This window comes from Mesoplodon densirostris, chromosome 5 (assembly GCF_025265405.1).
Source record: "Mesoplodon densirostris isolate mMesDen1 chromosome 5, mMesDen1 primary haplotype, whole genome shotgun sequence".
NCBI lineage: Eukaryota > Metazoa > Chordata > Mammalia > Artiodactyla > Ziphiidae > Mesoplodon > Mesoplodon densirostris.
The window spans coordinates 103,248,211-103,261,356 of record NC_082665.1 but is presented as its reverse complement, the minus strand read 5'-3'; the positions used below and the strand labels follow the sequence as shown (position 1 = coordinate 103,261,356).

General features: G+C 35.8%; 1 protein-coding gene across 1 annotated transcript in view; it reads left to right on the top strand.

Moving 5' to 3' along the window:
- The first annotated feature begins 3,416 nt into the window (after positions 1-3,416).
- Positions 3,417-13,146, top strand: part of CCDC39 (coiled-coil domain containing 39) — a 45,923-nt gene continuing 36,193 nt past the window's right edge. Inside the window, exons 1-5 of the mRNA XM_060099180.1 lie at positions 3,417-3,657; positions 9,021-9,140; positions 10,800-10,946; positions 12,087-12,245; positions 13,008-13,100. Of these exons, the coding sequence (XP_059955163.1) occupies positions 3,568-3,657; positions 9,021-9,140; positions 10,800-10,946; positions 12,087-12,245; positions 13,008-13,100 (609 nt within the window). The 5' untranslated portion in view covers positions 3,417-3,567. The remainder of the gene's footprint in view (positions 3,658-9,020; positions 9,141-10,799; positions 10,947-12,086; positions 12,246-13,007; positions 13,101-13,146) is intronic.

Sequence of the window (13,146 nt, the reverse complement as noted above, 5' to 3'; positions counted from 1 at the left end):
GAACATATCCACTGGAATATGAAGCATACTGATGACAATGAGAGCAGTTTCTGAGGTGTTGTATAGCAAAATACACTAAACAAAGTTTAAAAAATACCCCAAAAAAACATGAGGAGAAAAATACTCATACACACACACAAACATGCACAAAGAAACTATAACATAAAAAACACTGCCTTAATACAATAAGAAGAGATAACCTAATGGGAAAAAATGGACGAAGGATATGATAAAGAAATTCTTAGCAGAAGAAATGTGATGCTCAGTCTCACTCATAATTATATAATTGTCAATAAACAATGAAAAACCATATTTTACTCTTTAGGTTGTAAAATATTTGATACTTCATAAGAATACTGTCATATTTTGTAGGTATGCAAAGACATTTTGAAAGATAATTTAGTGGTATCTATCAAAATAAAATTGCTTATACCTGTTTTCCATTAATTTTACTTCTAAGAAAATGTCATGCAGAAATACTTACAAAGGTGTTCAAGATTATATCTTATTCACCAAATATAACACTAACTGAAAGATGCATTCCAGTTTTGGAGATATTAAAATGTGAAAATAAGTATAGTCTAGAATTGATGAAATACAGTATTAGAAAGGTGTTCATTATAGCATTGTTTATAAAGTTAAAATTGATTGATGATACTGAATTTTAAGCTGCCATTAAAAGACCAAAGATCTAATATACTGACACAGAAACATAGCCACTATTGTTAAGTGAAAAAATGAATTTGCAAAAGAATATTTATGGTTTTATTTCTATAGGAAAAATTAATATATGTATATACTTATAGCTTCATTTTAAAAAATGCTGGTAGGATAAACACCAAAATGGGGCAAATTTTTGAGAATGAGATTGGCATGGAGCTGAGGATATCTTTTCCTTTTACTTCATACCTATATGTATTTTTCTTTCTTATAAAACAAAGATCACGTTATTTTTGCAAAACCCAAAATCTCTTCATATTTTAGCCTTAACAACCTGATCTGGATGAAGTTATCTATTTGGGAATGAGATAGTAAAAGGGTAACATCTACCTTAGCATTTGGGGATTAAATTGATTATTTCATGTTTAGTGACAAGGCTTGTAAAACTTTGGGCTTTATTTCTAAATCTGAATGAATAATGATAGGGTTAGAATCTGGAAGCTGTAGAATTATAAAAGTGGGAATGGATGATAGGAATACTGGGGTGATGAGGGAGAGAAGCAGGGATATTGTTTAAAGGCAGAAAGGTAGAATTTAGAGGATGCATGGACATTTTGTCCAAAATTCAACATTGTATAATCATTACCCTGAAATTCAGGAAATAGAAGCCTTGAGATATGGGAAATGGGATTCTTTGCAGGGATTTGGCTGCCAAAGTTCTTATGTCCTTGGGGCCTAGAGAAGTACCCAGCAAAGACAGCTGCAGTCATACATTTGGCAGCTACAGCTGACACTAAGAGGGGTGGATCAACAGATTGGCACAGGTGAAGGCAGATGCCTCAGTATTCACATTTTAAAATAATCATTAAAAAAGGGACATTGCCATAACAATTTTTAAATATAAATAACTATATGTCATCTTAATATATGCTGGATATTAACAGTTTCATTAGTAGTGTTGACTAAACTATTATAAAATAAAAGATGATCTCTATTAAGGTTATTTAAGCTGTAAAAGTCCATTATTCCATATAGGTCAACATTCCCTCTACAAGCTGTCTTTCTCTTGACCACCTTGGAAATTTAGGCATTGTAGAACTGGAGAATAAAATGCCTTGCTAACTCTAGCCTTTGAAGACACTATTTCTAAGTCCATAATGCTAAATATATGGAAAACCATGTAAGCACAAAGAGACAAAGCTACAAAAGAAGATTTCAAAAGTATAGCGACAAACCAAGGGTAAAAAAAGACATTTCAAGACATTTGAGGAAATATGAATATGAAAAGATACTGGTCATGAAGAGTTATTTTGATACTGTTAATTTTGTCAGATGTGATAATGATATTGTGTTTATGTTATAAAACATTAAACGTTAAACATTAGTGATGCATGCTCCAGTAGTTATGGGTGACATGTGATGTTTGTGATTTACTTTAAAATGCTTCACCAAAAGATATAGATGAAACTAATATGGCAAAAAAAAAAAGAATGTTAAGTCAAGGTGATGAGTATATAGGGGTTCATTATACCCTGCTCTCTATTCTTACATATATTTAAAATTTTTATAATAAAAAGGTTAACAACGAACAGGTAAAATAAAATTCAAAATGGCAAAAAAAAAGCTACATATAGTTGACTATTGGATAAGCAAAATTAATTGGTCCTCACGATGCACTGAGTATTCCAGCCAAGAACACCTCTCATTGCAGACAGCATAGTTTGAGACCTGTTTCCTAGTTTAGGTCCTGCTTACTTTATCCGCTTCACCTCAGGGAGCTTCAGTTCATATATCTAGGAAATGAAAGGATTAGGTTAGTTCACTGTTTTGTGCTTTCCAGTTCTGAGAAGCGGGTACATAAAACACGGGTCATAAACTCAAACTCCTACCGGTCACGGGTCATAAACTCAAACTCCTACCGGTGCCAAGCAGTTAATTCAAATGAGTGAATTAGTAAAGTGCTTGCCAGTCTAAAGCGGTTAGACTTTTTCGAGTTTAGGAAGAAATATAGGTGTTTGTGTGGAATTAAAGATGTGTAAATGCTAACAAATGAAAATGTAAAGAAAATAAGGACTTCCCTGGCGGTCCAGTGGTTGAGACACTGCGCTTCCATTGCAGGGGGAACGGGTTTGATCCCTGGTGGGGGAACTAAGATCCCACATGCTGCCTGGACAAAAAAAAAAAAAAGAGGAAATAAAGGTGTGGGAACTCTGCGCTGCAGGTTTGCCATCTCGGGGCAGTTCACGACTGCGGTCAACTAGGACTCTGCAACCGGGCAGAAGAACATTGGGTGGGAGACCAGAAGTTAAAACAGACGAAGATCAAAACATCCAGCAATGATTCTAGGGAGTGAATTGTGCTCAAAATACCTGTCTACTTCAGCCTACAAGATTTCATCTACTAATGAAACTCAACAAACGCCACTTGAAAGGAAAGCTAGGTTTATTCTTTTCGTTAGCTCTCATCTTCCGCCCGGGATCGCAGATGCGTAGCGCAATGCAGGTCCGGTGCCCTGTGGTCCCCCGGAGACTGCTGGCGCCACCGATTTTATACCTCCCGGGAGCGCCGAAGGGGCTAACCGGAGCCGCACATTGAAGGACTGTTGTGCCGGTACCTGGCAATCCCAAGGAACCTCTGGAGGAGTAAGTTGATTCGCTTCTCTGGGTGCCCAAGAAGAAAAAGTTGCACTGGATCCTGGGAAGGAGTTCTCAACCGGAAGATTTGCCGGGGGACCTGAGCGCTTCCTGTTTGGTAACTAAGGGCGCGAAACGGTTGTTAGAGCTCCAGTAGCAACTACCCCGGAGCTTTGCGAGTTCCTGGGGTTGCCTCAGGTGCCGCTCACGGGCGATACGAGAAGGTGGATCTTACCTCTGCACCTTTTCTGAAGCCCCCTATCTGTTTGTCATCATGAGTAGTGAATTCCTGGCGGAGCTGAATTGGGAGGAAGGGTTCGCCATCCCGGTGGCGAACGAGGAGAACAAGATACTGGAAGATCTGGTAAGGATCAGGTGAAGGAGGCGGGGGAAGAAGGGGTCTGTTGGGGGACGTTTTCTAGTTGGCAGAAATACCCCAACACTTTTATTTCTCTCCGTTCTTTCCCTAATCCCATCTCTTCTCGGTCTACCTCTCTCTGGCAGCATCTCCTTCCTCCCTCACCTGCTAGCCCTTTTCGGTACTTGCTAAAGCATTAAAATCAATCAATCAATCAAACTGAAACTATAATTGATATTCACAACTATAAAGCTTGAATCTTTACTCCCGCCTCCTCTTCCACTCCTTGCACTCATTTCTAGCCCCCTGAGCAGTAGAGGGAAGGCTGGTTCTCGCGCCCGCTTTTTCCTTCCTCAGAATTAAGCGCAGTTTGCAAAGGGACTTCTGAGGTTTGCGTAGCAACAGTTATTTGCGGATGTTTGTAAACAAAACATGTTATGGTTGACATTTCTTTTTGAGTTACTGCCTATGATGTTTAAAGTGACTCGAAGAAATGTTTTCAAGAGGGATGTTCTAGTAAGTGTGTATAATGTGCAATTTACAGCTTTTCAAAGTGAGGATTAAGTTGTCACAGAAATATATAAAATATTTTTGTAAGGAGTACTTTACACCAGCTTGCAACCAATGCATGGTCGTTGTTAAAAATAAAATTGCAACCAGCTCAGGAAACTTTGAAAACCAGTTAGCAGTCAGTCTAAAGTTCCATCACATGGCAATGTGTCGTGTGGAAGAGGGTCCAAGAAGACCGATGATGTTTACCCTACTTTAGAGAATGGAAGAGAAGGTCTTCTCTCCTCTAAGAAATGAAAATGAAAATCCTCCACTTTGTTTTTCGAAAATATGTTTTTCAAACTCTTCTGACTTATTTACTTATATCTAATGTAGATGGCTTCAGATTTTGGTTTTTGTTTTAAGTGAAGGACAGCATTAGGAAATATAAGAGATCTAGCACTGAGTACTGAGGACTAATAATAAGTATCCAGTCTTGAGTTCTGATCCTGCGTACCAGCACTGAGTCCACTTTTTCTTCTGTAAACTGGAGATAAGTAAAATAATTATCTCACAGGGTTGTTATGCAGCTCTAAGGACTTTAATATAGGTTAAGTTCCATTCAAACGTTAGTTTTTGGTATTATTGCCATAATATTTGTCTCACAGGACTTTATATACATATTACTTGTAATAGCTATTTTAAAAAAATATTAAAGAGCAATAAAAAGAATAATGAGGGCCATAATCACTTCACCTGAATAAACTCTAATATTAAAAAAGCAACTCTTGAAAGTTTAAGATATTCAAACAGAAGAGAAGGGTATAAAATAAAAAATTCAAGATATTCCCTCCCCAAAGTACTCACTGTTGACCGTAGAAGTGGCTATCATGGCTTTAAACAAATATCCCAGACATCATGGTCTACAGGTATACACACAGAAAAGACAGGAGTATTATAAAACTGGGATCCTATTACATGTGCTGCTTTTTTTTTTTTTTTTCCTTTTGCGGTATGCGGGCCTCTCACTGTTGTGGCCTCCCCCGTCGCGGAGCACAGGCTCCGGACGCGCAGGCTCCGGACGCGCAGGCTCAGCGGCCATGGCTCACGGGCCCAGCCGCTCCGCGGCATGTGGGATCCTCCCGGACCGGGGCACAAACCCGCGTCCCCTGCATCGGCTGGCGGACTCTCAACCACTGCGCCACCAGGGAAGCCCCTATTCCCTTATTTTAATGAAATACTTTCTTGTGTCTCCCTAAGAAGGGTCTATGGGAGGTAAACACTGTGACTATCTTCACATATGATGGTAATTTGGCTGGGTAGAAGATCCTAGAATAAAAATAATTTTTCCACAGAATCTGGAAAGTATTGCCCTATTATCTTTCAGCAGTGTCGTTGGTGAGTAATCTGATATTAAAATGATTTTCATTTCTTTGTAGCTTACTTTTTTAATCTCTGCAAGCTTTTAGGGTTTTATTTCATCTTTACATAGAAATTTTAATTTTGGCAACTATATCAATCATATTTTTAATTTTCAGGTTATTTGCTTATTGCTTTTTTGTATCACATGGTCTTGTTTTAGGAGTACATTATCATTTACAATCTCTCTGAGTGTGTGTCTCTGTGTGTGTGTTTAGTTCTTGTCTTTTGTGTCCTGAATTATCTGTTTTCTTTGGGATCTTTTTGTTTGTTTATCTTGATGTCCCTCACATTATGTAAGTTTTCATTATATATCTGGTGGTCCTTGCATGTTATTTTATATTGAATAAAGAGGCAATAAAATGTTATTTGGGAACTCTATGGGGAAGGAATTATCAAGTTGTGGAGAGTTAATCATTATGCTTTCATTTAAAAAGCAGATGCTTTTGCTCTGGGTTCATTATGCAATGATAAAAATCATAATGAAGAAAATAATCTTGATGAAGAAAATAAAAGTGATAAAGCACCAAACAACACAACAGCTAAATATGTAAAAGTAAAAGCTATTATAAATGCAAGTAGGCCTTGACAAAAATATGTAGTGAGATACTTCAATATTTACTTCCTCAGAATTAGACAACTCTAATAGACAAAAATAGAGATATAAAAGATATGACTAATACAACCAAAATAAGAACATAGAGAACACATATCCCTTAAGTAGAATATGTTCATAAAGCATTTACAAAGGTAGATTATGTACTAGACCAGAACAAAAACCTAAAAATGAGTGATCAACCTTAAATACAGTAGGCTAAGTGAAATAAGCTGGACACAAAAGGACATACTGTATGGTTCCACTTATACGAGATAACCTAGAGTAGTCAAATTTGTAGAGACACAAAGGAGAATGGTGGTTTCCAGGGGCTGGGGTAAGGGGAATGGGGAGTTGGTATTTAATGGATACAGAGTTTCAGTTTGGGAAGATAAAAGATTTCTGGAAATGGATGGTGGTGATGGTTGTACAACATGTGGATGTACATAATGCCATTGTACTTAACGTACACTGAGAAAGGATTAAAATGGTAAATTTTATGTTTTATATATTTTATAACAATTTAAAAATGAGTGATGGAAAATTTATAGGTCACACTTTCTGATCATAAGCCAATAGAATTTATAATAAACAATTTAAAAAATTATCCGCCATTGTTAGGAACTGAATACTTGCGTGCCTTCCCCCCCCCACCCCTGCCCCATTCATATGTTGAAGTCCTAACCCCCTCCCCGCCCCGCCCCCGTGTGATGGTATTTAGAGGTGGGGTCTTTGGGAGGTAATTAGGTTTACATGAGGTCATGATGACGGGGAAGGGGGAGCATGGGATTACTGTCCTTATGAGAAGAGGAAGAGAGACCAGGGCTCTTTCTGTCATATGAGGTCTTTGCGAAGGCAGCCATCTGCAAGTCAGGAAGAGAAGTTTCACTGGAACGGAATTATCTGGCATCTTGATTTTGGACCCCCTAGCCTCCAGAACTGTGAGAAATAAATTTCCATGTTTTAGCCACCCAGTCTATGATATTTTGTTATGGCAGCCTGAGCTGACTAAGAGAGCCATCTTAAATATTGATACTTAGGTGAGTTTCTCAGAAATATATTTCTGGATAGCTTTATATCAAAGAGAAATTGAAGGGAAAAAATCACCTTTTAGAAAACAATAAAAGGAGACTGCTTCATACCCACACCCACGGGAAACGGCAAAAATCTTAGAGAAAACTTATAGCCTTAACTGCCTTTATTTTAGATCAGTGTCTTAGCTTGGGTTACTACACCAGAGTAACATAGACAGAGTGACTTAAAAAGCAGACATTTATTTCTCACAATTATGAAGGCTAGAAGTCAGGATCAGGGTGCCATCATAGCTGAGTACCTATGAGAGCCCTCTTTCTGGCTTGTAGATGGCTGCCTTCTGGCTCTGTTCTCACATGGCTAAGAGAGAGAGTGAGCTCTGGTCTCTCTTCCTCTTCTTATAAGGACACTAATCCCATTATGAGGGTCTTACCCTCATGTCATAGTTTAAACCTAGTTACCTCCCAAGGGCTCCACCTCCAGATAATATCACATTGGGGATTAGGGTTTCAATATATGAATTTGGGGGTGACAAATATTTAGGTCATAAAAATTAGTAAGACAAAAAGTAAAGAAACTAAGAACTCCTCTTAATAAGTTTTAAAAAAGAACAATAAAGTAAAAAAAAAAGAGAATTAAAATAAAAACTGAAATTAATGAAATAAAAAGCAAAAAATACATATTTATTATTACAGTTGACCTTGAACAGTGTGAAGGTTAGGGGGTGCTACCTGCCCTCCCCGCCCCCCACCCCGGGCAGTGGAAAATTTGAGTACTGCTATCTCTGTCTCAAAAACAGGGAACTGATAAATGACTCACCCAAGGGCAGGAAGCTGAAACAGTTTGGATAGAATCAGGAATCAAACCTTAGTTCTTTTGATTCCCCATATTGTGATCTCTAAGCAAACACAAACTTTTCCCCACACTTAGTTAAAGATCTGTAAAATGAAAATATAGGTACTATATTTATTGAAAAAAAAATCCCCATATAAGTGAAACCACAGTTCAAACCCAGGTTGTTCAAGGGTCAACTGTACTTAGTAAGTTTAATAAAATATAGGACATAACAAATGAGTAAATTAGTATTTTTTTTCTTCCTTCATTAAAAATTCAAATATTTCTTCTGCATTTTAGTGGATGGTGTTGTGTACCTCCTGGGTTGTAGCCCCAACATGGGGAACCACAGCTCCAAACACTAAGGAAGCATATTTTTTGTTGTTGAGCTTTTATACTGCTTCGAGGGGTGACATACTCTAGTGGTCCTGAGAATCTGTGTTATAATTTCCTAAAGGTTTGTTTGTTTGCTTGCATTTACAATGTTTTGTTTCTACTCAGGGTTCTTATTCAAAAGGCACACAAAATTTATTAAGAAACAGGTTTTAAGCATGTGAGAGTTAGTTGTTCTGTTCTGTTAAGCTTAGCCTATGTCTGTTGGTTTTGAATAGGAGTTCAGGGAGGAGCTATTATGCTGCATGTACAGCTACTTTTCAAATTTATGTTTCATGCTGTGTGTTTTTGTTACATCTTGTTGCTATGCTCTGTCTACTTTAGCTATCTTGTGGTTTACAGAATAGAATCTTATTAAAGTGCATTTTAGCAGTGGACCTGCTAACGCTGTAAATCTGAGAGAGATTTCTATTCTCTTTTAATATGGTGCTAATTTTCCCACAGAGCTATTTTATAATATTTAAAAGATTAGTAGATATTAGAAGTTTAAATGGATATTGCGAGAAGTGAAGTAAATGAGGATTTAATTTTCTTTTGATTTTAGATCCTTTTAATATGGTAAAAACTTACTAGGACTTTGGTTAATCATAGAATTTATTATTTACAGTTGTCAAAGCTGCGGGATGAAAGGTCAAGCTTTCAAGATCAGCTACGTGACTATGAAGATCGAATTAATGCTATGACTTCTCACTTCAAAAATGTTAAGCAAGAGTTCTTATTTACCCAGGTACAATAATGTTGAAATTCACATTGATTATATCATGTGTAGTCATGGAACATTTCACATTGCATTTACATCTATGATTTGATTTTAGAGATATTATAGGAGACTTTCGCATAACTCAATAATTATGAACATAACCTTGAACCTGAAAGTAGGTAGAAAAAAGACTTTTAGGAACTCTACTGCCACCAAATTCAAGGAATAATTAGTTCATTTGAAAAGAGAAATCATCATTCAAACAGTCTGATATAATATTAGTCAGCTGATTTTATGAGAAGGATACAGTGATGGCAGTGAGAAACTATGGCGTTAAGTGGAAGCAGACCTAATAAAACACATAATAGAGTTTCTGTCTACTTTTAAATTTTTCAGCACAACACCCTGGAGCCATTTTGAGTGGAGGCAAATAGTCCACACACTTCAGTAGCCCTTAGGACACAATGGTATTTTAGCATAGTTTAAGAATTGAATTTTATAATGATGATTCTGAGGTAATAGAAAAGTAAAATTATATTGAGGAAACTAAGGTAACTGGGAACAGTACAGTGAATTTTAGAAATATTAACACAAATAATAAAAATTAAAACAGAGTGATTAATTAAGTAAACATCTGTTTTATGGACAATCTATTCATGTGTAGAATCTCTTTCCCTGATGATGCCCAGGAAATCAGAAAGCTCTGTAAATCAGCATTGGAGAGTTTACTAACTTCCATCTGAAACTATTTTTTAAAAATGCATCAACTTTCCTTTGAAGAAGTATGTAATTCTTAAAAATGAAAAAAGTCATGTTTTAAATACCAATTTATACTTAATATAGGTAAGTAACTGTTTTATGGGTTTTTACAAGTCTTATTAGAAAGTTATAAATTTAATGAACTTTCAAAAACAATCTCAAGATTTTTGTATCCTGACGTGATTTAGTAACTAATAAGCAGTTTGGAACAACATCTTTTCTTCAAGTTGTTAAACCACTGAGTTGGGGAATTGAGAAACGGAGATTTTCTGTAGGTGTATTTCATTATAGCCAAACCTCAATTAAGTAGGACAATAGAGACAAAAGACAGTAAACTTCCTTCAACACTAACAGCCTTAATAATGTAAAAATAATACAAATGGTGATAACTTTGAAGCCCTACAAGATCAGTAGTCAACAAATACGATTTTATTAAGTAAAACTTAACACAAAGGCATCATTGTATATTAATATACTCTAGGACATATTTATAACCATCACTGTTTACATAATTACTTTAAAATTATCTCTGTTAAATAGAATATGTGATCAATTCTTCTAAACATACCATTTCCTAAGTATTTTTAGTTACATTTTTTATTTTTAAATAAATGAATTATATCTTTTAAAGTCTCAGTATATAAATTTTGGTTTTCAGCAGTTTCCCTAGACCAACATAATAACTGAAAACTGCTGACAACATTTTTTCCTAGCATATTCCATGAACTGACTTCTTACAACTAGTAAGCAACACCGACTACACTGAATCACAAAGTCTAATGTGGTGTAGGTTTCAGAGAAGTGGAATTAATAGTACTTGATCTAAGCATTTTGTGGGAACTTTGTTATTTTCTGTCTAGTGGATTATTATGAATATTTTATAATATTAAAATTTAAAAAGTTTCTGTCTTGTATATTATTCTGTAGTCTCTTTGCAAAGCCAGGGAGCATGAGATTGAAAGTGAAGAACATTTTAAGATGATTGCTGAAAGAGAACTGGGCCGAGTGAAGGATGAAATGCAACGACTGGAAAATGAGATAACTTCAATACGGGAAAAGAAAAGTGATAAGGAAGTATGTGTTGAAATGTTACTTAAAATTGTGTGCTATTGTTCCTTCTTCCCTCACCAAATAAACTTTTTTTTTTCCCATACGGCAAAGGCATTCTTTAGTTTCCTGACATTCACTTACATTGTTTTTTGGACAATGAAACTCACGTGGAGCTGTAATTTGAATCAACAGTGATAGAATGTTACATTTATTTTCTCAATATTCATTTACCAAAATAGTCATTGAGCCTTACTATGTGCAAACTACCATGCCGGCTGCCTGTTATATACCACACTAGGCATAATTTATAAGTGCTCCATTTTTAAAAGCTACATTAAAAAAAGCCACTTGTAATTTTGAATTTCATTGTTCAGTTAAAATTTTTACTTTTCATATTATCAGCTGGTGATTCTAATATTAAACTACTGTAACCTATTTTTTTCTTTCTTAGTTTTTAGTTACCGGGCTGGGAGCTCTTTCCAAATTCAATTCTTATCTTTACATATGTATATACTTATGGAAATGTATATATCTGTATCTCTATATGTATACATGTATGTATACATATGCATACATATATTAATTTGTATGTGTTTGCATATTGATCTGTTTTCTTCTTGTGAACCTAGATTTGTTAAATGAATACATTGACAGAAATATTTTTATCTGCTTAACTACTGTATTTATTTTAAATAGACATGCTTCCAAAATTTCTATATAGAGGCAGCAATCTGATTGGAAATGGGGCTGAAGGGGACTTGTCTTGGGCTTGAGTTAGCATATCAAGTACATTATTTTTATTAAGGTTGTGTATCAGCTTGGGGTAGTTTTGGTGGAGTGACTAATGAGATTGCTCTAGGGGAGCTACCCTGAAGCCTTTTTTTTTTTTTTTTTTTTTTTGGCGGTACGCAGGCCTCTCACTGCTGTGGCCCCTCCCGCCGTGGAGCACAGGCTCCAGACGCGCAGGCCTAGCGGCCATGGCTCACGGGCCCAGCCGCTCCGTGGCACGCGGGATACTCCCAGACTGGGGCACGAACCCACGTCTCCTGCATCGGCAGGCGGACCCCCAACCACTGCGCCACCAGGGAAGCCCATGTTTTATTTTAATTTGTACAGTAAATAATGTTTTGTAATTTCCCCATGCCCCCTCTCTTTGGAAATTAGAATTACATATTTAAAACTACTCAAAAACTGGATGGTTTGAAATGTCAGATGAACTGGGACCAGCAAGCACTGGAGGCATGGCTGGAAGAATCGGCTCATAAAGATAGTGATGCCCTCACTCTTCAGAAGTATGCACGACAGGATGATAATAAAATTAGGGTAAGATATTATAAATTGTAGTGTTAGATTTTCTCTGAATCTGTAATATATCAACCATTTAATCTAAATTGTACTTATAATTTTAAAGTAGTTCTTAAACGTTTTGGGTCTAATAAAGCCAATTATCCTGTCTCTAGAAAAATGACTATACTCAAATATCCACAAAATTTTGCTGCAAGTTTTACAGATCCTCTGAAGCCCTTTGTCCATTTAGGGATCTCTGGACTCCCGGTTAAGAATCCTGATTGAGAAGGTTTCTCAAAAGCATCTCAGAAAAGAAAGTTTTGTACTAGAACTATGTATAAGTATTTTAACTTCTATTAGTTTGAATGTTACAGATAGTTTTTGCTGATTTGAGACTATAGTGCTATTAATTATTTAATATATTATAACCGTTACTTAAAAATCTACTTGTAATTAAATCTGGTAATATTTTAGTATCATGAAACATGCTATTTTCTAATAGATTAATACCACATGCATTAGTTAAAATAATTTTAGGTGGCAAATTATTGTTTAATCTTTTTTCTAACTTACTTTAAAAAGTATTAAAAGTCTTTTTAGAAACAGTTGGGTTATCATTGCAGCACTATGGGTCTAGAAGATAAAGAATATATGTATTATTTTGTAGTTATTTTAGATGTCAAATAAATATGTATAATATAATATGTATATGTATAATACTTACTGTGAGATATGCTAACAGCTTTTATGTTAATAAAATGATAATTATGAATATTTTTGCATGTAATTACATCATAGGCACTGACCCTGCAATTAGAAAGACTGACTGTGGAATGTAATCAGAGAAGAAAGGTACTTGACAATGAACTCGCAGAGACTCTAAGTGCACAGGTTGGTTTAGTAAAGATTTTTATTTCTTAGTTGTCAAAGTGATGTT